Here is a 27,577-nt window from a genome sequence, read left to right as displayed (position 1 = left end):
CCCTATGTCCGTGGCATTCGCCTCCTAGGTGTCCTGAAACAGCCGAGCCCGAGCCCAAGCCCGGGACCTGGAGTGTCTGGTTCCGTTCCCCCTTTCTTCCCCCAGACCCTTCGCCGGATCCCACTCTGGTTTTTAACTTTGTCAGGTCTGTCTACAACCCCTTGCTGGATTCCGCTCCGGTTTTTAACTTTGTTTTGTTTGTCTTGGATTTATCACCCGGCTCTGGACCTTCGCCTGCACTGGACTTCCCTTTGGACTCCCTTTTGGACTGTTCGCCTGGATCACGCCCCCCAGAGCACCTTCGTCACGCCCCCCCAGGTCTTCCACCAGCCCAGTTCCTCGTCTCCCCCCTGTGTGTGTTCACTCCCTTCCGGATTGTGTCATCTTCATAGGGTCCTGAAAGACGCTTCATAACACCAACAGTATATTTCCTGTGCGTAAATCTCCAACTCATTTTTGCAATGATGGCTTATCTTGACTACTCCAATTGGAATTATAGTCTTCCCTCACTTCTAACCTCCCCCTTAGTGAATATCTGAAAGATCTTTGATAGCCTCATAATGATTTGTTTTTAAAGGCAGCTGTACAGGTCCTCCCTTCTCCACGGAATAAACCTGAAAGCTCTCCTTTGACTAAAAACACAGTAGTTTCCCTGAATTAACATAGTTTTTTTATTACAAATAAGTTGCCATGCTTGCAATTTTAAATGAGGAGGTTCTGAGTTTTGATTAGCTTCCCTAAAAAGACTGAGCAACACAAGCCTTGTACTCCAGTACTGCCCGCAACTGCATTAAAACCAGGCTGATAAACCATGTTGATCTGACCGACACATCGAAAGCTTGAGAAGAAGTATGCTATTTATCCAGTAAATGGACAACCTTGTGGAACTGTTTCTTACAAAATTGCAGAAAAACTAGACAATTGTAGAGATTGGCAACTCAGAGCTGAATTGCATATTAAAGGCGACTCTAAAAGCCAGTACAGGCTCATAGGCTCAGCCCCCTCACTTACTGCCATTGTGTTTCAGGAAAGCAGCATTCCTTCCTAAAATGCAGGTAAACTGAACAAGGCCAATTTACTTACGTTTATCAATAGCAGCTGCCTGTCACACTGCACCCCCTCAAACACCTTGTAAAAGAAGGCAAAAGCAATGTTCCTCCTGAACAGAGTCGGAAGAATATACTGTAATAACCTGTTTTGCTTGGAGTTAGAATGCAGCAACTCAACTGTACTTTTAATATTAATTAGGCCCTACCCTCCATTCTCAACAGGCAAAAACAGCAGACACAATTCTGTCTGGAAAACCTTCTCGTCAATGGAAATAGAGTCTTTATAAAGGAACAAGTAATAGGTTTATTCCATGCTGAAAAAAAGAAGAAAGAGAACACAACGTTTCGGCCGTGGAGCCTTCTTCAGGTGTTGACACCTGAAGAAGGCTCCACGGCCGAAACGTTGTGTTCTCTTTCTTCTTTTTTTCAGCATGGAATAAACCTATTACTTGTTCCTTTGCAGCCTACGCATGCTGACGCAGCTACCCACCTGAACTACTAGAGTCTTTATAATACACAAATGTGTTTTTATAGCAGCAGACTATAAACAAAACCCATGAAAAATGTACAATAGATGCACAAAAGAATAATTTGTTGAGCAAGGTTATAGTCACAGGCATATAGTAAATGAGAACTTAACCCTATGTTTTTAAATGGGGAAATCATTTACCCATTCACCGGTTTACTGGTGCCTGTAGTTGTGCAAATCTGCCAGTCTTCACTGTTTAGTCATCAAAACGAAAATATGTCATCAGAAATTGCCTGTTGAGTTCTATAGAACTCAGTGATGTTCTTCTTCACCTCTCTCATCACTATAGCTGCACTGAGGGTCACATGTTAATCTACAGCTGTCAAACAGATCTCACCTGCACCTTAGCCACTTCATACCACTGCCTCAGTGAAGGAAAGATGTGTCTTGTATAGTGCATTCCTCCCTAGAGGTTTTAGTTTTCCGAAACCTAAAACATTTTAAAAAACTACAGAAATACCAATATGATTTATACTTTTTATGTGATGGAATAATACTTTACCATATTATTCAGTAAAGACAACTGAGTAAATTAAGTTAGCATCATTTATCCAGAGTTGCCTTAATTGACTTCTGGAAAGACATCAATTAGTGACCAATTTTAGTTGATGTATATAACAGTAAAATCCATCCAATCTGGCCAGAGATTCCAGATCTGGAGAACCTTTACTCCATATGTCCTGTCTGGCAGTTGGTTAGAGATTTCACCAGATGTCCACCAATTCATGTGCTATTAAAATAATCACTGATTCAGTGGCTGACCTTGTGTGGGGTTCTGAGCTGTTCCTAATGCCTCATTTTCTGTGTAGTTAAAATTCCCAGCCAGTGTCACCATCTCTTCAACGTGACAACCTGAGTTAAGATTTGATTTAGATTTTGACATAGAACATTTTCTCTTACATCATTTGGACATGTGATGTTAATACATAGAAAAGTCTTGCTTACCACCCACACCCAAATCTTCAGAAACCAACCTTTAATCACTTCAGCCATGTTATAAAATCCAGAATCAAATTTTTTGGAAATAAAATAGCTTCACCTGCATTAAAATTAGAGCAATGACCAGGGATTGCTATTCCTTCCCTCTCACTAACAGTGTGTCAGATATGTAATATTTGCTAATCAATTATGCTTTCTCTTCTGTGTCTGTACACCCATTTTCTTTGAGTGCTCCCAGATTAAGGTTACGCATCAGCAGGATATTGAGAAAATTACACTGACACACTAACTGAGAAGGAAACAAGTAATTGGCTAGAATAAAGGCATTGGTGAACATGAACATTTTCACTTTTTTGGTGTTGTTAAGATAATCTCTTAAGTAATCCTACATCACATATTTTACACATCTCACTTATAACATTCTTTAATGTAATGCACTCTTTGTTTTCCATTCTCATGGCTGTAGCAGTGTGCATAAGTTGCATAGAGCTGCAAATTAGTTGCAAATAAGAGCTCAAAAACAGCTGGAGATCTGGAAAGTAATTAAATATGCTGATCTCCCACCTGCCTTTCACTCTTTCTAAATATGATGTGATGCTCTGTGCTATATCTGTCACAATGCGTTAATTGGGACCCTATGCAAACGGTAGAATCCGGAAGGGAGTGAATCCGACATGGGGGAGAGAAGACTGGGAACTGGACTGGTAGACAAACAGGGGGGCGTGTTGACAGTGCACTGGTGCATGGGGGGGCATGGTCCAGGCGAAAGTCCAAAGGGAAATCCAGGGTGAACGCAAGAGTCCAGAAGCGGCTAATCCATCCACGACAGACAAGACAAAAGTTAAAAGCCGGAGCAGGATCCGGTGCAGGGACGGGAAATAAAAAAAGGGTAATGGGGCCAGGCGCTCCAAGCCCCAGACCCAGATGGTCAGGACTCGCTGGTAGGCGGGCTTCCGGGCGTCCATCTTCCAAAGCTCAGCCCAGAATGGTAAGAGCATCTGGCTATTATAGGGAGGGGCTGGATGGGAAGCAGGTGCACAAAATCAACTCAAACAAGAAAGAGCCAGGAGGAGGACTTACAATCGTGATAATATCCTTCTGTCATCTATTGGCTATTTTACGCTCATAGAGGAACTGGTATTACAGCCACCCCTTTCATTGTCTGAGTGGTTCTCAGTTACACTAATTTCAGAGCAACAACTTCCTGAGTGTCTTCACTGGCCATAGAACTCTCCGAAAAGGTCCCTTATTTCACAATCCCTTTGTTCTTAATTACTCTTTATGTGCTGTTCTGCAGTTTAAACTCCAGTGTTTCCATCTTTCAAACACCGTCTCCACTCAGACTTTTCCCATGTCCACCAACTTTTTCTTTCACCCATTCTCTGCTAATCTGCATCTCTCTCTACCACAAGATAGTCTATGATAGTCTGTAATAGTCACTTAAACTCTGTTTCCCAGAACTGGAGGCACCACTAAATTACTATCCCTTCAGGCCAAAATGAGTCCTTACTCTCCCACTCTCACCCTCTAGCTCTTGGGACACTTTGATACTCTTATACTTCCCCCCTACTGATTCTCACTGTTCCTTAAACCAATAACCAGTCTGCTAAACTCCATGGCCAGGTAGCATTGCATCTGGTTCATCAGGTATCTACTCTTCAGATTTCAAGCCTTATGCCCTTCATGCCCACATTTGAAACATTCCTTGACAAGATCACTTCCAGCTATTTTTTTCCAGCTTTACAGCTAAATTTTATTGGGATATTTAAATCACTGTTTATATTATTCTTTATCTTATACAGCTGTCCCTTGAATGAATCCATGTTTCAATTGTGGTAACTTAAATTGCAAGGAGATCTTTGAGATCCCCACCATGATCTGCCTGTGTCAGCTGAGTCCTCTCATTAGCCACTCAGAAATTGGTGTTTGATTTAACAATGTTCCTTGCAAAAGCAGTGGGCAGCAAAACTGTAAACAGAGTTCCATAGATTACTGTATAACTCTAGTCTGAACCAGCACGTGCATCATTTCAGGACGATAGTGAGACCAATTGCAATGCTTCATGTGCTGTTGATAATTCTGAATTTCTTAATTAGTCCACCCTCCATTTAGGTTTACATCAGGTACACAAGGCAAACACCCTCATGCAGATACTGGGATGCTTTTTAACAATGAAAAGAACAAATGCTCCTGGCTGCAAGACCAACTCTGTGTTATTATTGCTACTATGATAGCTTTGAAATTTCATCCACATGCATACATGTTGTACATGCATGTACACCTGTGTTAGCAAAAGCTTTTCCAAAGAATGGACATCTGAAAAAATTGCTCCAGATGGCAGGTGGAAAAAAAAGAATATTGGCTTCAGCATGTTATGACCAGGGGGTATATTCAGACAGAGAATCCTGGGTCACATCAAAAAGATGTCTTTGGAAAAAGCCAGAGAAGAGTCATTATAGGAAATAATAAAGTCACAGTAATTTATCTTCTCAGAAATGTCTTCTGGCTAACACAATAACAAACCGCCATCTCTAAAACTAGCTAGGAATTCTAGGGTACTGCTAGGGAGTTTTATTGTTAAAATTTGTAATATTGTTCAAATTCTTTGTACACAGAAGTAAAAACAATAGCTGGCCATTTGAAAATCCATTAAATGATCCAATGGAGTCTTTGCATAATGTAAAAAAAATCTCGATTTCGCTCTTTGGTTTTAGACAGAAGCACTGATCTACTGTAGCTACAGAGAAGTAATGCTGTCTTTCATAAAACACCTATCAAAAGTAAGTTCAAATTTAACTTGTAACTATAACAGGACATTGAAGGCATCATATTTGAAAATACAGTAGATTTTTCATATTACTCTGCAGATTGTTCCCAGAACTGACAACAGCAAAATAAAATGACTTGTGCTCAAAGTCAGTAGCTGCTCTTGGAAAATTCATTTTAAAACAAATACTACATCTTAACTAATAAACATGTAAATATGTATTTAATTTTTTTAGATACAATAGTACATTTGTCTAGAATACAGAGAGGGCCAATAAATAAAAAAATAAAGATTATAATGATGAATGTAACAGGTGAGCCAATGATATGATTTGCAGTCTTGTAATTTAAATTTTGTAAGCTGCACCAGTTTATAATACATTAATAGGAGAAAATTAAAAGAATATCTAGCCTAAATATTCATAAACTGTGATTTGTTACATTTATAAATCTATAAAAATGACTGTGCACTTGTGATTGTTATTACGAATTATTATTAAGAACTTACAGAGCGCCTGTAACACATCAATACCAAGAAAGACAACCAGACTGAATACCAGGTAAAATATAGCTTTTGTCAAAAACAAACCTTAGCTGCTGGTTAATGTTTTTTCACTGATCTTAGGCTAGGCAAAATGAATACAGGTCTAATACAGTTTGAGTCTGACTTATCACCAATTTAGAAAACAGGTAGAACTAGGAAGACCTGTTGGAAATTCATCTGTTTTAAAAGAAAAATTAAAAAGAGGCTCAGTGGAATGGGTATTAGATGAATTGCAGTTTTATCCCAAGTTTTATTATATCTCTAATTGAATAATTGGTTATGTCACAAAACTGAAAGGATTTTGCATCTAATTCAGTAGAATCATCATTATTGTTAAAAATTAACCACATAACCTGCAATAATGAAATTTTCTTTGAATTAAGTCATCATTTTTATCTGCCATTAAATTATTTGAAACAATAACTGACTCTGGTAAATGAAAGGTAATATGTTTTCATAAATTTAACTTGGTTCCAAAATCACTTGGGATTGTTTAAGAGATTAGAGTATTAGTTGGATTTGAGAACTTATATCTCGTGTGCATTTACTTTTAATTTGTCTGAAGGGAAGCCAGTGGGAATCTTAGAGGCCTAGCAGTTCGCCAAGCTAGATTATTTGCTTAATTAAAACTAACAGCTCAGGGCTAAATAAAGAGCTATTATGATATTTGATTCTAAACCTCATAACTGGAGTATGCATGCTGACAGTATTGCTTCAACCATCTTAAGTCCATGTAGCTCCAGTTGGTGGGATTAAAGAAATTTCTCACTAGTTTACTAAAGCTTAAACACGTTTAAAAGCTTGTTCATCAAAATAATATAATAATAATAAACTTTATTTTATATAGCGCCTTTAAAGGTGGCTTCTCAAAGCGCTTTACAGGATGACAATAACCTTAAATAAGAAGACTACAACAATAAATAAGAAAATTTCACAAGACAGGACACAATTATAATTACAACAATACAACAATAACAATAGAGGAGACTGTGGAAGATGGTATTAAGAAGAGCAGAGGGGTGAAGAATGGAACCAGTTAAGTAAAGGCTTTTCTGAAGAAGAAGGTTTTGAGTCTGGATTTGAAGGAATTTAGAGAAGGTGACTCTCTAATATCCTTGGGATACTTAAGTATTCTTTTACACAGAGTCTATCAAGCTCACTCCCGCTGGAGCATGGCCAAGCAAGCTAGCGTAACTATGGCAGGAGGTCACACCTCTACTCACCTGTCTGCCCTGTCTGTCAGGCGGTTGCTTTGGTTACATAATCAAACAGGAAGTGTGTTCCAGCTGTGTATAGAGCTCAAACAGGAAGTGTGTTCCAGCTGTGTATACAGCTGCCTTGTCAGGAACAGACAACTCAAGGTCTGCTTTGACAAATGGTCTTGGTTCTGTTATAGAGTTTAGCCACTGCTGCCACTGCTTTTCCTTGTGTGTGTTTCTCTTTGGACCCTCAGCCCTGCTTCGATGTGACCCCAGTTTTGAATATCTCTTCTGTTCTACTTGGCTATGAACCTGGATTGCTTGTCTTGACCCCACATTTGAATTTACCTTTTGTGCTGTGTCTCCGTGTCTCCTGGCTACCCTCTCTTGTTTTCTGACTATGATTCTGGACTGAGTTTGCTTGCTGATTTCCCTTGCCTGTGTTTCCCTAGCCTGATTTTGGGTTTACTTTGCAACTCACAGACCACTGCTATTCATGCAAGTAACAGCAGTATTACAGAGTTGATGGGGATATTTCTCTTTCAGGATGCTTCTAACACAGCCAATGAAACAATGATCATTGAAAAAATAGTGAATGGAACTTGTTAGGAGCATTTGTGAGTATGATATCAAGCAATGGAAAATATTGGGTGACTTAGAATCAATTCTAGTAGTTCTATTATTGCATAGGTTTAATATATTGAATAGGGATTTGACAATGTCTACATATTTTAACATACCGCCATTTAAATATAAGCCCCTGTAATATAAGCTCAGTGCGCAAATAAGAAGGGATAAGATTACTTAATGATCTTCAAAATAAATGGTAATCCTGCCTCCCTTAGAAGATCTTCCTATTCAAAAGATGGTAAAATAATTCTGTATATTTCTGAAAAACTATTTACTTATTTACCTATAATCTGGAGAAAAATTATTTCACAGAGATGAACTGGTAAATTAATGGAAAAGTCTCCGACACATTTAGCCAAAATGTTGTAACTGTTACTTGAAGCTGAAAAAAACTTTTTCAAGATATGCACTGATGTATGTTATGTACAGCGCCTGAGGAAAGAATATTCTGTGATAAGATTCTCTATGCTAGTTTAAATCTATGTGGTAATGGCTATATTAAGTCAGGGACCAGATGGAGGGTTTTCTCCAATGAATGTGATACAAAAACAGATAATGTTGTTAAATCTCTTAAATAAAGTACACATGTGAGATAACTGAATTAAGATAAAAAATCTTGACATTTTTTGTTTTGTCTTCCAGAAACAGACAGTCCTCTTGTCATTTTAATTAACTAATAAAACTCGCTTCAGAAAAAACTGGCCACCCAGATGCATACTGTATGGATTCAACCTTTCAATCCTGGTCAAAAACAAACTGAGAAATGATCGAAAAGAGTCTGAAACTGCATTTACAGAATCAAAAGATAAAGCAGAATCAGTGGTAAAAAAAGTAGATGACCGCAAAATTCTATTTAACACCAAATTAAGAGCTATCAACAGGGTGGTCATGTTAGATATTATCAAAATTAGAGAATTCTTATCAAAACATATTTTCACTACTGTAATTGTATGTATATTTATAACACATACCGTGCATCACTAAATTGTGACTGAGTAGTTCAGCTACAAATCACAATGAAATGCTGATTCACATATGCAATGCTGAACAAAGGCAAGCAAATAACAGACAACAGCAAGAAGTGTAGATAATAAGCAATCCAAGTGTAGAAGTATCCAATGTGTTTCAGTTTTTGCTATTATTTTTTAATGTCAATTGTTAATATTTTGCTCTGGCACTTGCTTCTATTCTTTGCATTTCAGCCAGCCTGCATGACTTCTACAAGGGTAGTTTCAGTCTGGGTATAAAGACAGTCTAGCCTTGCAGAGCAGCATGCTCTCATCTGAGAATGTCATTCACCTTGCATTGTGGTGGTCTGATGAAGTTGGAGTATCGCAGTGTTTTTTTGCCAGATTTGAAATCTGAGTTTCAGTCATGGCAGAATTTCAAACCTCAACAGTCTTTTTTTTAGGAAAGAAGCAGATTTAATTAGTTTTCCTGTGGCCAGATTCTAGGAAAGCGAAATTCCATCCTCGTGCCACACAACAAAGATGTGCAACTAAAGGGAATGCTACTATGTTACGCTAAGTTCCTACCACAATATTATATTTTCCCTGAAAGATAACCACACATAATTTATTCACAGAAGACAACAAAAATTCACAGCTATTTGTAACCTTTCTTAATACAGTAGTTTACAAAATGTTCAAATCATTTTACTGACAAATGGTAACATTACAATTCACATTTCTTTAGTAGTTAAAAGAGTTAAAAAATCAATTGTTTTTATTTTATAGCGTTTGTATTTCCAGGAAAACTGAAACACCTTTGTTACCCATCCATTATCATAAAGCAAACTGTTATTGAACAACTGTTATTGCAGGTTTTGACAACCTGCAGCCTCTTCAAGAAGCATATCGATCAAACACCAAACACCAGATAAACAACCAGCATACTGCTGTTGGGGCCACCCAGAGACAGCCAACACAAATACTGTACTGTCAGAACATGTAGATTCAACACAAAAGGTTTTTCCAGTCTTGAATTGAATCCAGGTACTGTATGAAGAACAGGGTAGCAGCAGAGCTTAAACACCATAATGTCGTGTCAACACATTCCTATTGTCAATGCCTAGGCTGAGTTTAGAGTACCCCCTGAGTTTTACCACTTGCAGATTGACTAGAGGTTTCTTTGTGAGAAGCAAGAGACTGAAAACAGCAAACTGGCAGCTGTTGTATCAGGGATGTAAGAGTTGTTTACAGAGTGCTGTCCTTGATTAAACAGGATCAGCCAAGGTACAGTAGTTAGCGATGGTGAAAGTTATTGTTTGCTAGTGAAGATCTTATGCCTGGGTGATAAGCATGTACAGTATGAGGAGTTGGCTGTTGTGGAGAGAATACAACTGATCAAGTGCGTTTTGATTATTGAAGAGTGAAGAGTTTGCAATCCTCAGTCCACTTAGAGGGCTGTTTATTCAAACCCCTCTAGGAGAAACAACAGATGGAGAATGTTGTCTCAGCTATGGCTTTGTTTGTTTGGCTGCTTAAAACTTTAAAGCAGGGGTGTCACACTCATATCCCATGATGGGCCAGATTTGATTTAAAATCAAATCTACTTCAAGGATACCATACTGTTATGCTATTATCAAAATACTAGACACTGTTTATTTTATAACAAAATACAATTAGCAGTCATTGAGTCTTCTTCTGATGTTAACTTAGCAGTATGGAATATTTTTAGCATTATTAATGATGATTTAAAATTTACTTACATTTACCCTATTATTGTACACTCTATAAATCTCTATTCCTTTGAAAACAAATTGTTGGGATATTTAATTCAATAACAGGCAAAAACAATTTTACAAATCTTTGCACATTTTTCATTCAATAAAGGTACTTCCCTTTGTACATACTGTAGTTACCAGCTTATTGTGTTTAGTGTTTTTATCCTTATTTTAACATCGTGTCAGTAAAATATGGTGCTAGTGATTCAGGTGTTACAAAAGCAAATAAGAAACGCATTTTCTGGCTGTAAGACTTGAAGTGATAGAAAGGCTTAAAAACACATCATGGTGGAATGACATTAGTATTGTCTTGAGCTTAGCTGAGTACACGTTCAAGAGTTCACATTTTTTACTTTACATTTATGTGTCTGAGTTGTTGTTAGAAGAAACTGGATTCTAAATTGAAATGAAAGCAATACCACATTTCTCAGCTGAATAATATTTTGTATGTCCTGTCCTGATGACTTTCTAAATGTAATAGGATTACAGTAGATGTGTTCAGGGGCATTCTAAGTTATTATATTCTATGTGTCAATTTGAAAGGAGTAATAATCCCAAGGCATGAATTTTCAGACTGGCTTTAACACCTAATTCAATAGATATCTTATAAATTCCTTTAATTTTACTACTCCATTCTACCTAAACATGCTTTAGTGTTTAAAGGATTACTATATCTGTAAATGTGTCTCATCAAAAGACTGTAAGACGGTTAAAGTTGGGTGACTGCTGAAGAGTATTACATTGATCTTAATAGTCGTGTACTTGTCAACATAGATTGGTCTAATACAACAAAATTGACAGCAAGTGACTTGGTATTAAAAATGAATTTCCCATAAACAGAAGATCTTTTCCCCAAGATTACTACATTTTAATGAGTTAGACCCTTGCCACTAGCCTGTCCAATTCTTTCTTATTTGATTCTTTTTAAGTTGGTAAATTGCTCAAATTTTACATAAAGTATTTATTTTCTATAAAATGTCTGGGGACTGAGCCACATAAATGAAAATAAAAACTGTCTTTTGTCAGCTTCCTAAAACACTTGTGCTGTTTTTAATCTCATCTTGTTTTCACTACTTACTTGGAGAGATGTTTAAGAAAATTAAAATAACATCATACTAGCCAACAAAGCACCATTAATCAGCAGGCTCATCAGGTTGTCAAACTTACCTACTATTTAATGTAACATAACATTGTAAAGGTGTTATTTCATTTAACATCATTCACCTCCAATGTGTATCAGCAGCTGGTTAGCAACTAATATAACTATAAAATGGGGTGAATATGTGGGTGTGTTTATCATAATACAGTACAGTATATGCAATTTTGGCAGTCATTTTCACAACATGTGAAATCGCTGCTTTGAAGATTAATGGAATTTTCTTGAATCACATATCTGTGCATTAAACCCAGAAAAATTATAAACCTGATTACAGGTGATGAGTAGGTATTCAAAGCAGAGAAGAATGCTTTGTTTCTGCCACACATGTTGGACTCAAGACAGACTGACAGTTCTCATTAATCTGGCGTGGATAGTTGTTCTCTCAGCTGTGGAGACTATAAGATTTTATTCAGGAGCCACAGGTCCCCCGCATATCACTACTTAAACACTTTATACCATTCTCTTTCCCTCTGGCACATTTTCATCCATATTCTGCAAGGATGAAACCAAAGTACAAGAAATTACTTGAGGGCAAACACACTACTATCTCTGTTCTGGTGCACAGGGGGAGCTACTCAGCCATTTCAGAGGTGAGAGTACTGTGATGTATAGTGAAGTGTTGTGATCCTATGGTGTGGCTCAAGCAGTGTTGTCATGTACATTTTTGGTGCTGCTGTGCATCCTTTAAGTGAAAGAAGGAGCTTTATCTCAGTACTTTCTGGGCACCACATTTTCTGTGTCATGCTGTAATGCAGTGGCTCTTAATCCTGGTCCTGAAGGACACTTTTTTTCTACTGGTTTTCATTCCAACTGCATCCTTGATAACCGGTGCTGAATGGAGCCTATACCTGATTTGCTTGCCTGTATTGAATTTTTTGTGCGCTCAGGCCTTGGTTTCAAATATACGCTAGCTAAATTTTCTAACACCTTCAGCAGACATAAATTTAAGCAGTCTCTCCTCAAAATGCTAATTAAGCATTTGCTCCAATATTTGGGATTAAAACCCTCTTGATATGTGAACTGTTTATGATGAACTGACACACCTGGGTTGACACTGTGGCAGACACAAACATTAAGGGAGTATCGTTCTTTCTGCTTAAGTACAATTGGTCACATTTCATTCACATTTGCATTCACTTTACATGCTAATTTCTGTACTGTATGTATGTTTATTCAAGGGGATATTAACAAACCTATAGCATACTATGTGAACCACACTAACAAGAGAATCCTAGAGCGAACTCAGAGAACCAAAGAATGTAATTTTATCACACAGACACATATACTGTACACCCACCTTTCAAGCTATTTCTAGATAGATAATTTTATTGACCTTTGATTGCTTTATTTGATAGCATAACATTTATAAGAAGTATATTCAAACTGATTTGTGCAAGTAACTGGACCTCATTCTATCTCAAGAGCCGAATATCTAACTCACAGCTTTACTGCCTGAAATAATGGGTCATCTCAATCCAAAGATGTGTTTAATTTACAAATATGTATTATGTCTGAATTAGTAAAACTATGCGTTTTCATTTTATTTCATATGAAGACAGTCTGTAGGTCTAATAAGAAAATAAAGTAAGAGTCTTGAAAATGAAAACAGTGCCATTACCTGGCATGATCACTTATTGAATAATTTCATAGTAAATATAATAAAAAGTGGGCACTCTAATAATATGCTGTTACTCATTATAGATGTTGGCTGAAATACTGTTGTAGTTATTGACTGTTAATACTCAGTAAACTATATCACCTGCAAGTGTGTATACAGCTCGCTGTATCACCTGCAAGTACACAGCCACCACCACACTCATTCAAGGCCCCTCAGGACAATTCCGGATCACCAAGACAGCATCTTGTACCTCCAGCAACCTTATTTACTGTATCTCTTGCAGTAAATGCCCAGCCATCTACATTGGAGAAACAGGAAGGAGACTCGGAGACCGCTTCAGAGAACACGTCAAGGCTGTGAAGATTAAAGATCTCTCCAAGCCCATTGTTTCTCATTTCACCTCTGACGGCCACGACCACTCTAATCTCTCCGTCTGTGTTCTCAAAGACGGTTTTCCGAACTCATACATCAGAAAGACCACCGAAACTAAAATTATTCTGCAGCTAGGATCACACATTCTCCCTTCCCTTAACGACAGATTACTGTTCTTTTAAATTTTCTCAATTCATTGGAAGTTTCATTTCACACCTCTCTGCACCCATTCTGACTTCACACCTCTTGATTGGCCTCTCTTTCTGTCCCCTGCTCCCGCCTCTCACTCCTCCTCCCTCTCAACCTTTGTTCTCCCGCTACTTTACCTTTGCCTACTGCCCTGTCTCTCTCACACCTGAAGAAGGCTCCACGGCCGAAACGTTGTGTTCTCTTTCTTCTTTTTTTCAGCATGGAATAAACTTATTACTTGTTCCTTTGCAGCCTCAGTAAACTATGTTCGCTTGACAATATTAAACACATACAATATTTTCTCTGATCCTTCCTGAAAATGTATCAAATGTTGTAATACCAGTAATACCATTAGCAATATCAGTAACAAACACTGCAATAACAAACTTAGCAAATGTGCTAGATTGGAAAGAATCATCAATCATCAATATGTACAAATCATCAATCTGCAAAAAGATTACATAATCTCCATTAATAAATTACTAGGCACTTTTTCTTACTTTTTGTCCAAACTGCTGCAGTCTTGCGTACACAGGTTATTGCTTTGGCTACTCTCTCTAAAATTTATTTTAAGTACAGAAGAGCTCAATAGCATTTAAGTGGTTTATTTTCTATTAACCTTTTATTTATTGTGCAATCTGCAAACTCTAGACAGCTTTCTAAATCAATGTAGTCATGCAGTGTTACACTGACAGAGAGGGACACAAGAGTACATTATCAGTGTAATTAACAAGGTTATTATCACTTACCTCTTTGACATTTAACTGTATGCTATATGTGATCTTAACTAGTAACTTGTATGCAAATTTGGTACAATGCAATTTCATTAGATTTTAATCAGGCATTTGTTCAAATCTGTCCAAATAACTGACCAGATGGAATAGAGTTTTTTTTATTTGCTTTAGAACTAATGATACAAGATTTTAAAAAGGGCATTTGATCTGCTGAGTGTTATCTTTTCCCTAGGAGATATCTAGGTTCCCATCCCAACAGGTCATCTTCTGAATAAGGGTACACAGAGGACATTAGCACTTATTGTAAGCTGTGCTCTGTTATTCATTTTAGACAGCTAACACTCCATTATCAGCAAACAACTATTAAATGTTATATAAGGCATGATAATCTTATACTTGCATTTCTAAATTTTTAAATATACTTTAATATATGAATTTGAAAAATAAGATAATCAGGAATTATACTGTATATGCCACAAGTTGTGTATATAATATATATTGCCCTTTCACTTTGAACTTTAGAATTCAATCAGAGTTCTGCATTAGTCTTTTTGCAATTGGTAGCATTCTAGATTACTGTGTTCAAAAATGTTCAGAAAAATCTTACGACTTCCAATGATGAGTAGGGATTTGAGATTTTTTTTTAAATTCCATTCAAAGATCCAAAGTTGATCAGGGAAAGGGAAGGATTTTCTAATGTTATACGTAAAAGTGCAAGATAGGAAACTATAACTCACTCATTAAACTTTTATAATCCTACTCTCAGAGAATTTGGGAATTTTACTTAACAGGTTCTCATAACACTTTCAGAATAAGACAGCTGTTTCATAGCATGATTTACTGTAGATTGATTCATTGACTGTATTCCAATATAACGAATTTAGTGGGGGAAGCTTCATCAACCTGATGCAAAGGAACAAGTAGAGGTTAATTCCACACTGAAAGCAGTGAGTCAGAACAGAGCAATCAGAGAAGTGAGGATCGAAGATCTCTCCAAGCTGATAGCTCCCCATTTTACCTCTCCTGACCATGATTACTCCAACCTTTCTGTCTGTGTCCTTTCACAGGGATTCCAGAAAATGACATCAAAAGCCAGGACTGTTCTTACACCAGGATCACACTCTCCAACTCTCAAGGACAGACTCATTTCATTTTAAAACCTCTCCCTTCATTTACTGATTTCAATTTTTCAGCAAGTCTCCGAGAATGTGTTTCCCAGATTGCCTTTCATTTAAACACTCTCACCACATCCACTTCCCCATACTGTTTCATTTGCTTTATACAGGGAATCTTTTTCAGAATGGAATTATCCTCCAAACGTTCCCTGGATTACACCAGGTGGTCTCAGACTGTCACACAATGGCCTGAGCAAGGCCAACGTAGGTCCGTTTTATCTCAAACGGTCTCCAACGCAAAAGCACCCAAGCAAACAAGTGCACGCTATTTACAGTGCTCCCAGTCCCCCACACCAGAAAACAACCCCCCCCAAAAAAAACAAAACAAAAACTAATTATTCAAATAAAGCGCCATCTCTCTCGCCATCTCTCTCGCCATCTCTCTCGCCATCTCTCTCGCCATCTCTCTCGCCATCTCTCTCGCCATCTCTCTCGCCATGACACTACATAACCACCAACAACCAACAAAACTTTTAGGCTGAGGAGCCGGCTTAAATAGCTTGTAAGTCCCTCCCCCTCTGGAACAAACCATTTCTCTACTTCAAAGTGGTTTATCCCCTTTCCATAAATAACCCTTGAGAACTGGGGTTAGGTTTGGCCTTTTGAGGCCACCATAGGCCGACTCACCCCAGAAGTACTGACACCAAACAAACAGTGAGTAACATCCATTTTGAGAGCGCTCTCCATTCACACCGCAATACTCACTCATACCTGTGTTTAAGTATTTGAATGTATGTGAAATTAGGTATGTTTATGTATGTGAATGTATATGAAATTAAGTAATAGCAGTTACTAGTCAAGCCCTGAGTGTGCACCCTCAGGAACTTATCTAGCAACTGCTCAATGGAAGGTGTATGAATGTTGTATTTTCTGTGCTACCTGTACCCCGTGACAGACTCCTCTGTCACACAGACACAATACCTGTGTCATGTCACTAGTCAATTGTGATATTGTTTCCTCAAATTGTGGCACACAACTGACACCATCAAGCATTTAGTCATCCAGTGCTTTCTTGTCGTACTTACAGTAAGTTATTGCAATGTTACAGTGCTCTTGATCAGAGAGACACACCTGACCACAGTGCTAAACCTCTGACATGGTTGATTTTGTCTGTGATGTTTTAAAAATAAGTGGCTTGAAGGATGGCAGGTTGGAGGAAGCTACTTATACTTGCTAATTGCCCCATGTGCAGTTTGGGGCTCGTAGCTACGAGCATACAGTATATGGTGATTCTAACTTGATACAAAAATATGTTTTACATATGTGCAAGTATGTTTCCAGGAGTGTATGAGTAATCTACTTGTATTTTTTTCTTTTAGTTTATACAAGATTAAAGTAAGATAATTTTCATTTAATGGGGAAATCAGATTTCCTGAAGCTATATTCCTTAAAATGGTATAGTGAATATTTCACTATAGCCAGCAGCCATATCACCCTGCAACTCACAACTGGCAGCCCACTGAAGCTAAGCAAGTGTGAGTCTGGTCAGTACCTGGATGGGAGACCTCCTGGGAAAAACTAAGGTTGCTGCTGGAAGAGGTGTTAGTGGGGCCAGCAGGGGGCGCTCACCTTGTGGTCCACGTGGGTCCTAATGCCCCAGTATAGTGACGGGGACACTATACTGTAAACAGGCGCCGTCCTTCGGATGAGATGTAAAACCGAGGTCCTGACTTTCTGTGGTCATTAAAAATCCCAGGGCATTTCTCAAAAAAGAGTAGGGGTCAAATTTCCCTATTGGACCTTACCAATCCTAATAATCCCCCTCTATGAATTGGCTACATTACTCTGCTCTCCTCTCCACTGATAGCTGATGTGTGGTGAGCGTTCTGGCGCACACATTCACATTCACGTTCACGTATCACATTCGCCTGCCCCTTTGTTCCGTTCTGTATTTAAACCCGGTGCTCAGGAATCCCGGGGCTCTGCATTAGGAGATGGACGCCAGGAGGCCCGCCTACCACCAAGTCGCCTTACGTCCGCGGCATAGGCTTCCTAACAGTGTCCTGACCAAGCTGAGTCCGGCGCTCAGAGTGCCTGGCCTCGTCTCTCCGTTTTTAATCTCCTTGTTCCATGTCCCCATTTCTGTTTTTGATCATTGTGTCTTGGATAGATTCCCTGGTTTTGGATTTTAGACTGCGCCTCGGACTGTTTTGGACTTGTTTACCTGCGCTCCCCCCTTGCACCTGATCACTGTCAGCAACGTCCCCTGTTTGCCACACCTTCCATTCCTGACTGTGTTTTCCCCATAGCCCTTTTCAAGTCACTTCTGGATTATGCCGTCCGCACAGGATCCAAAACTACGCTCGTTTCAATTGCTACTTCATTACATAGGAAAAGAAAATTTACAGGTATGTTACTTGTACACTCCTAGCAACATATGGGGGGAATTGTGTTGAGTTTCACATGAAGAACTTTAGGACAAGTGATGTTTTGGTCCTATCAGCAACTTTGTGTTCAGAGACTTGTGGCTGCCTGTTGTGTACAATATCTCATACATACACATCATTGGTAATTCAAGCAAGGAATACTGTAAGGTGAATACTTTTGACAGGTGCTCTATAAAGCCCTATTTTTACAAACTGATTATTTTGCCAAACACTTTAAATATAATTTTTCAGTATTCACTATGATATGGATTTTGACATCCTGTTGCGTTAAGTTGCACTAATACTGTTTTCCTTTGCAATAACTCTTAGTTTATGAACAATGCTGGAATTATCTATTTCAGTATTATCTAAGAATTATCTAAGTCAGTATACCGACTTCAGACTTACAGTATATCTTTTGAAGAATGTTTAAATTTTTAATGTTTCAAAACATAAACCCAACACTGAAAATGTGTATTATTTCTCAGCACACAAAGCCCCCTCTCACCCACAATCCACATTAGTCGTTACCCCGTCAGAATCACTGTGAAAACAAAGAAAAGCAGAAATGGTACTTCATTCTGAATGATGTACCAAAAAGCATTCCTTCATTTTCTTGCATTTCTAAGGTGAACTGCACGTTATAAATAATGTAACAAATGAAACAGCCCAGGGAAAAAGCAACAAAGCATCATGGTTGAATGACTGAAGATGATGCTATGAACTTGAAAATTAATCACACTGCTCTTTCTTTTTAATTCTAAAGGTCAGGTCACTGGGGTTATGCATTTTCCTAGTCTCATTAGCTATACATATTGTATCACTCCCACTTACCTTTTTCGTTTTCCATGAGAATTTGTTTTTTTTCATATCACAATTAAAGAAGAAAATAAAGTTGTATCTTTGAAACCCCCATCACTGTCATAAAATCTAAAATTTTCTAAACTTGGTATATTTATGCTCTGAAGAGAAAGTCAATACCCAACTTTTCGAATCCTCAGCCTTAAAACTGCAGCTCTAAAAATTATTTTCAGAGCCATCACCTACTGTATACCTCAAATTAAATATCTGGCAAACAAAACCTCCTCTTGTAATTGTTTTAGAGTGACTGGAACAGTTTATCTCTTGCAGACAGAGAATGAGAAATCTCAAATGACCATCAGATCCTTTATAACTCCATACTGTGGTACCTGTAAGTACATTTACTAAATTAGAGAAGTATGTTTACTTCAGCGAGACCAATTTATTTTTACACTTTTCCTCTGAAGTACGGCTTTCCAAAATGTGGCTACATGTGAACTCCTGTATCACCAAACAACATGGAATTTTTTGTCATTTGAAGATAACGGTGTTTTTACAATTGAAGATTGAGCCTTGTGGCCAGACTCACAGAAATGAGTGATTCTGAATTCAGGGTTATGAAAATGAAATAACTTCAATTTTCAAACTTAACTGACCTGGGACAGAATAACTTAGATGCTGGACTTTAGACACTGCCCCCCCTGCTGGTAGACTGGACTGCACAACTGTTCAGCAGTTTGACACAATCAACCCTTTAGAATGGTCTGCAGATGTGCACTGCTGTATTAAATGACTCACTCCAGATTGCTACAACTGGCTCTCATGACTGATTGCTTGGTGGGGAGGGGGCAAAACCATTAGGTCTCGGATCCTTAGAGATTTTAGACTTCTCTTTTTTTATTTATTTTCTATCTTCTATGCCTAATGGTTGTTTTTGTCTGTTCTGATGTGCTCAATCCATAATGATTAATATCTGTGAGGACTCTGTGACAATTAGGACATTATACTTAGACAAAACTCAATTGAATGTGTTGTATTAGCAGTGCAGATTGTTTCATTATGATGAAATAAATATATATTTTAGTCCTATCTTAAAACTGAGTTTTAGCATATCGGAAGATTGGTATAATGAAATATGCATTTCATAATAATGCATATTTCAAGTCTTAATTTTTAAAAGGATTTTTAACCCTAAGAGAAACCTTTAATTAACCTTTAATTCATTTTAATGATAAATATTAACTGTAACATTCAAAACATGAATTAAAACATCTAAAAGCAAAATTATGAAATAATGTTTTTGCAAAGCACTATCATTTTTTAATATCTACTGTACTGTTAGATTTAAAATATGCACAGATCGACAACTGAATTTGGATCATTACAGTTGTAGATAGGAGCTAAAATTAATGAAATAAGAAATATTATTAAAGAACCTCACAAATTTCAGGATATAAGACTTATTTGGCAATAAAGCTCATTATACAACCCATAGTTTGCAAAACTTTAGCTTTTAGAGTGATGGTTAATGAGAAGCCGTCCTTGTTTTAACTAAAAAAACTAACATACAGTAACAAATAAACAAGAAAACTGTTCACCAAATTAGTGGTTAAACACAGGATACATTACGTTTTCAATTCAGCATATCAGACAGCAGATGTAATGTTACACTACAATGTCTACAGTGCTACACATCTATGCAATTTAACATGGGGAAACAGTAATATATAATTTGTGTCAATAGAGAACTCAGCCACTTAATTACTCCTTTGCCTTAAACTCCTTGTTTGTCCTTCATTTTGTCATTTTTACTAAACGAAATAATGAAAACTGTCTCTTTATCACGTAAGGACTGCACAAAACAGCCTCACCACTATTTTAGGGTCACTTTCTCCTGTCAAAGTGCAGTTTCCATCCATAGAAGCAAAAAAAAACACATTTATTTAATGAATCATATAAAACATGCTGACGTGAAAGTTACAGATAACACATTACAATAGATAATTGAATTGCCTGTGAAGAAACTAAACTGGTCCCGAGGGACAGAAGGAAAACATATTGAAGATGCCAATGTTTAGAAGTCTCTAATGAAATAGTAGGCGGGAGGCCCTAGCACACACAGCTCCAGGTCAAGACTGATAAAAACTAATTAGCACTCATTGACTTTTTCCCCCCATAAATTGCAGATTGCTTATTTAATGATGGTTTCCGTTTGATTGATTTACTGCCATTATCCCTATCTCTTATCAGCTAATCACTATTTCTCTTGAAAGATTTACAAACCATAAAAAATTTAAAACACCCTGTGTGAAGTTTAATTTATCACAAAGAGTTACCTGTCCTTTTCTTATGTTGTTTGAGTCCCCCAGTCTGTGGAGTAATCTGTGGACTCAGTAATGCCTTAAAATGCTGAATTAAATGTAATGCCTAATTCCACTTTCAAATTAGAACATCCGCTTGTTTTCCCAGTAAATGAGTATAATTATGTTATATGTAATTGGTAATGATTTTGTTGCGTTTTCTTGACCCTGTTTTAGTCAAACTTTAAGTTCTATTTTTTAATTTTTAGATTCTCTTTAATTTTCATATTAACAGAAAAATGTAATTACAATTTTGTGGCTATTGATATCCCATGCCTTTTATAATTAAAGAACATCCAATTAGTACAAAATCAGCTCTCATTAACATATGAATTGGATTAGTCCAGATAACTACTCCTGTACCCTAGCTCCTTGACAAAACAAAAACCTTCCTTAGCACAGCTCTTTCTAATACAAAAATGCAGAGTGGAGATCTATATAAACAAGTGTGATAGTAGTGTTTCAGAATTGTGGATAAACTAATTAGTAATCAATATATTTAATATAATTATGTATTTTAATGTCATCAGTATCATACAGCATGTAATGTTGTATTGGTATTTGCATTGGCTCAAAACTGCATCAGTCACAAACTAATTAAGTTACAGAAGAACTAGTTAAAGAATTATAATATTTACAAGGACATGTTTCTTGTAAAATGTGGTGATGATATATTGGAATGCCTCTTATGATGATTAAACTAACCACCAGTTAAAGGGAGCAAATCATTCTTAGTTCTGCTTCATTTTAAAAGGTACACCATAAATAGAACTACATCTGATTTCTCTGCATGGAGGGAAGTCACTAGTCTTGATTAAAATTTGGTTAGGGCTGCATTCAGTCTGTTACTAATGCACTTCATATAATAGAACAAAAAGTTGATAGAAGAAAGAAAAATATTTCTCAGGCAGTCAAGTGCAGGGCAGGGAACGGGGAAGTACTGTCAAATTTGTTCACCTTGGAGTTAAGAACCTCTGCTTGAAGACCTTATACTTCTGTGTGCATTGTTGTGTAAAGACAACATGCATATTACATGTTATGAAGTAGGAAATTCTGTGCTGTTGGACTAACTATTGCAGCCAGCAGCCATATCACCCTGCAACTCACAACTGGCAACCCACTGAAGCTCAACGGGTGTGAGCCTGGTCAGTACCTGGATGGGAGACCTCCTGGGAAAAACTAAGGTTGCTGCTGGAAGAGGTGTTAGTGGGGCCAGCGGGGGGCGCTCACCCTGCGGTCCATGTGGGTCCTAATGCCCCAGTATAGTGACGGGGACACTATACTGTAAACAGGCGCCGTCCTTCGGATGAGACGTAAAACCGAGGTCCTGACTCTCTGTGGTCATTAAAAATCCCAGGGCGCTTCTCGAAAAGAGTAGGGGTGTAACCCCGGTGTCCTGGCCAAATTTCCAATTGGCCCTTACTAATCATGGCCTCCTAATAATCCCCCTCTATGAATTGGCTACATTACTCTGCTCTCCTCCCCACTGATAGCTGATGTGTGGTGAGCGTTCTGGCGCACTATGGCTGCCGTCGCATCATCCAGGTGGATGCTACACATTGGTGGTGGTGGAGGGGAGTCCCCATTACCTGTAAAGCGCTTTGAGTGGAGTGTCCAGAAAAGCGCTATATAAGTGTAAGCAATTATTATTATTATTATAACTATTAAATGTGTACTCAAAATGAAAGTTCCTAACACACATTTTGGTTTATTGCAACCTACTGTATAGCAAACGCACCATTACTGACATGCAGAGATATTTTTACGGGCAGATACAATAAAAGTCAAACAGGACATGGAATTAAGTTAAAAATTATAAAAAAAACTATGCTAGCTGTGCTATAATTCTCTACAACATGCTACACAATGAAAGCCTTTGGTATAGAAAAAAAATAATTCACTTGGATTATTTGCTGTATTGTTTTTAGTGAGCCTGGCCTTTTGTTTCCACAGGAAAGCTTGCAACCCGTGCCTCTTACATTTTTCAAACTTAACTGTAAAGTCAAACATTTTGGACAAGATGGCAGTTGCAAAGTTAAATGTTTGCTCATTTGAGTCCTTTTGGAAACATGAATATGGATTTGTTCAACATTAATAATAATAATAATAATAATTGCTTACACTTATATAGCGCTTTTTCTGGACACTCCACTCAAAGCGCTTTACAGGTAATGGGGACTCCCCTCCACCACCACCAATGTGCAGCATCCACCTGGATGATGCGACGGCAGCCATAGTGCGCCAGAACGCTCACCACACATCAGCTATCAGTGGGGAGGAGAGCAGAGTAATGAAGCCAATTCACAGAGGGGGATTGTTAGGAGGCCATGATTGATAACAGCCGATGGGGAAATTTGGCCAGGATGCCGGGGTTACACCCCTACTCTTTTCGAGAAACACCCTGGGATTTTTAATGACCACAGAGAGTCAGGACCTCGGTTTTACGTCTCATCCGAAGGACGGCGCCTGTTTACAGTATAGTGTCCCCGTCACTACACTGGGGCATTAGGACCCACATGAGCCGCAGGATGAGCGCCCCCTGCTGGCCCCCCTAACGCCTCTTCCAGCAGCAACCTTAGTTTTTCCCAGGAGGTCTCCCATCCAGGTACTGACCAGGCTCACACCTGCTTAGCTTCAGTGGGTTGCCAGTTGTGAGTTGCAGGGTGATATGGCTGCTGGCAATTAAGATCAAAGTCTTTGTGCCCTATGTTGTGTGAGCATCATTTGTTACATGGTTTCAGACAAAACGTGACAAACACTTCAAGGATGAGGCAGACTAGCCTGAAATGAGCCATTCTAAGGTATGGAAAATAAAGGAGTGACTTCACTAATTTCCGTGTAAGGAACAATCAAACCACAAAGGCAAATTAAAAAATCATGTGGGATTGTTTTGGCACACTTTGTGAACTGTCTTGATGCAATTTTGTCAGGAAAATGTCAAAACTGCCCAGAACTGCATGATGAGAAATTGGTTACAAGACTAATATATCACTACGTGTATGTACAGTATGAACTCAACCTCTGTCTGTAGGGTGCACATCAAACTGTTATGGGTCCTGTTGAAACGTGAAAGGCATTTCTTGCAAAACTTGCCATTTTTTCTCAGGACATTGACATCTCAACCTCACACCATTTCCTACATCTGAAAGAACTTTTGAAACATGATCCGTTTTGCTGTGTTTGGAGTGTACATGCAAGAACTGGCATCAGAATTTTCTGCCGAATTGCAGGAGTTCCAGCATTTTGACCTAATGTTTTCTTTTTGATTAAAACAGACAGCTTTGACACCAGTGACATGGATTTTGCGGTGTTCCAGTGGATGAGTGTTAAGGATTTTGAAATACAGCTAATTATATTGCAGTGATCAGAGATATGGAATTCAAATTCCCAGAGCAGCAAAACACAGAATGTGATTACATCATGTCTATCATCTTTCAGCATTTGGAACAGGATATCTGTGTGAACAGGTATTTTCACTGTGGCTCATGTGCTGCTTAAAATGTCGAGCTACAGTACAAGCCTAAGAATGGAGCAAGGAAAAGGATCACACTAAATGGCAAGATGTGCATATTCATTTATTAAGTTAATATATTATATGACAATATTTGTTTATCAAAATGCAAGTAGGGCTATTATTGATATTAAAAGCAAAGTATCAATGGAATGCAAATCCATAAAAATAAGTGCATTAACTAAAGTAACTCTTGTCACACACCTATTGAAAAGTTGCCTCTGGTCTAGATGAAAAGTACCAGGATGAAAGGGTTAAGAAAGGTCTGTCCAAAGCTGACTGCAGGATGGCAAGAGAAATGATAAATAAGAGAAAGAAAGCTGTCCTCAGAGAGATGGAAGCCAAAGCTCATAAAAGCTAGCTGGATACAAACTGTAGATCGAGAGAAGAAGCAACAACAAAAGAGAAGAGAAGAACACACATCCAAAATTGTTGGAGTGCTGTCCAGTAAAACTAACAAAATGAACTGGGCGTACACTCTCTGGTGCCCCGTTGAAGGCTTGTGTATGCCAAAATGTTGACAGGTTCGACAAGTTCTAATAAAAACAAGTTTTTTGGAGTAGAGAGAGTGTGAGCCAAGCTCATTTGATTACTTTTACAGTGAAAAAGCTGACAGTATAGCCTGTTTATTTTGTGCACAGGAGAGCACACTATTTTTTGTTTCATGAGAGTAAAAAAGTAGAATAACTCCCCAAACCACAAAGAGATAAAACTAAAGAATGTTCTGTTCTTAGTTCTTTTGTTTAGTGCTCTAAACAAAGAGACAGGTTTTTGTTTTGCTTTTATTCTGAGCACCGGTGCTTTGTGTGAAAACCTGACTAAAAACATTTCCTGTTTGGTCTACACTTATGTATGGTTTCTTTTGTGAACGATACCCTACTTATCACCATGGCCTTTGGTGTCTTGCGCCATCCTGATTCCATAAAATACAGTACCTAACACATTATGTGTTACTGAGATACATAGCCTTGATTATATACAGTATCACTTACAATATAGTACTGTTAACAAATTATAACCAGGTTTTATTCATGATAGGACTGTAGAGCATGACCAAAAAGTAATACTTCTGAATCTGTTCTGAAATACCTTGTTTGTATTTTAACAAAAGTTCCCATATTCCTCTTCTGGCATAAGGGTCCACACCAGCTGTTGGCTCATCAAGGATTACAATTCTTGATCCTCCAACAAATGCAATTGCCACTGACAATTTCCTTTGCATTCCTCCTGTCAAACATAATGTTGAGGAGATAAATTACACTTTTAGCTCTCCCAGAAATGCTCATTATTGCTAAAGTAGGATAAGAAACATTAGTAATTTTACTATGTAAATTTACTATGCTATATAAGCAACTGTGTATCAGTTCCACTAACAGAGTAATATTATAATACATTTTAAATGTTGTCATATTAACTAACATGATGTATATTTTGGAAGTTTCATTTAATAAACTGCAGCATTCTACAGAAAAATGAAATGAAATGCTACAACTTTATTGACAAAAACATCCATATTGGAAGGAGTTTAGCACTAACAACAAAATCTGTATATTTTCTTTATAAAGTTGCCAATTTCAGTTATGCTTGTATTCAATATCCTGCTATATACTGTATATCACATCTTTTTTGAGATTAGAAAACATGGCTATAGTAAGCACAATATTACTGCTTAATAGTATAGACGAATTTGCCTTTAATATAAAGAATCCTGTTTGCACAGAAATGAATTAAAATACTGGAATCTAAATTTCAATCTAAATTTGATTAGACTAAAATGTGCTTTGTCCAAAACAATTCTGGCTGAATTGGCTATCACTAGGAAAGAACTCCAATCAAGTTTGTGCTAAGACTGCAGGCAGTTTCTCAGTATATATTGAGAATCCAAAGAAAAGTATCACTTTTTATACATGTAAATGTGTTTTTATAAATAAAATTTACAGATTTTATTTTTGTGACATTTTGATTGATCATTAGACTGACTATCACAAACTCGAGTAACTTGGACTAAATAACTGAATTAGTGAATCAATCTTTCTTTGGGATCTAAACTTGCCGATTGACCTGTGTTCTACACCATGGTAGGGTAACTTACAAAAGTGACCCAATCACAATGATTGGCAGTTTATGGACTAGTGATCACCCCAAATATGTTGAAATGTCATCTTTGAACATCCTACGTATATATTTACAAACTGTAGCTGATCAGCTCATTTATAGAAGGAAGGAGCTGACAATTTTCAGATGGGAATTGGGCAGTTCTAGTGGTTTTAGTTATTACCTTATAGAAATATGGTACTTCTGTACGATTAGGTATGTGATTAAAGAAAAAGTGCACTTTGAAGTTTCATTAATACTAATTCACTAATTCAGAGTAAGTAGTAACCTGTTACAGCTGTTGTGTGGCTACTAGTATTGGTTATGTGGCGACGATCTGCCACTCTGTGGTAGACATACTGTATGAAGAATTGAGACATGCAGCTGCAGTGGATCTTGTCTGCACTACAAACCACAAAGTCCTGTATGAGTGAATAACGTCTGAGAGAATCAGAATAATTCAATGAGGAACTGTATGTTCTCTGTAACTGTGTCCCCTTGTTACTTAAATACAGTGACTGCCATATGCAAAATAGATCATAGAACATAAAGAGTGTTCTTCTTCTTGGTATGACTGCAAGATACAGTAGCAGGAGAACTAGAAAACTGAGGCGTTTGTCTATTAGTGCTGTTGCAAGAAAACTTTGGGAGATTTCTAATTAAGAACTTTAGTTTATTCAAGTTGTATAAAGCAAACTATTATGAGAACTTAAGAGAACTGCTGTAAAAAGCTTGAAGAAAAATGTGTTAGTTTAAATATTTCAATATATACAACATGAAAATAGAATCACATTTTATAACACAGTGTAAATGTCAA

General features: G+C 37.6%; 1 protein-coding gene across 1 annotated transcript in view; it reads right to left on the bottom strand.

Moving 5' to 3' along the window:
- Positions 1-27,577, bottom strand: part of LOC148677640 (phospholipid-transporting ATPase ABCA1) — a 318,551-nt gene that overhangs the window by 144,698 nt on the left and 146,276 nt on the right. Inside the window, exon 22 of the mRNA XM_088613916.1 lies at positions 25,756-25,893. Within this exon, the coding sequence (XP_088470042.1) occupies positions 25,756-25,893 (138 nt within the window). The remainder of the gene's footprint in view (positions 1-25,755; positions 25,894-27,577) is intronic.

This window comes from Lepisosteus platostomus, chromosome 1 (genome assembly GCF_059453375.1).
Source record: "Lepisosteus platostomus isolate fLepPlt1 chromosome 1, fLepPlt1.hap1, whole genome shotgun sequence".
NCBI classification, from domain to species: Eukaryota; Metazoa; Chordata; class Actinopteri; order Semionotiformes; family Lepisosteidae; genus Lepisosteus; species Lepisosteus platostomus.
This window is presented reverse-complemented; position numbering and strand designations above follow the sequence as displayed.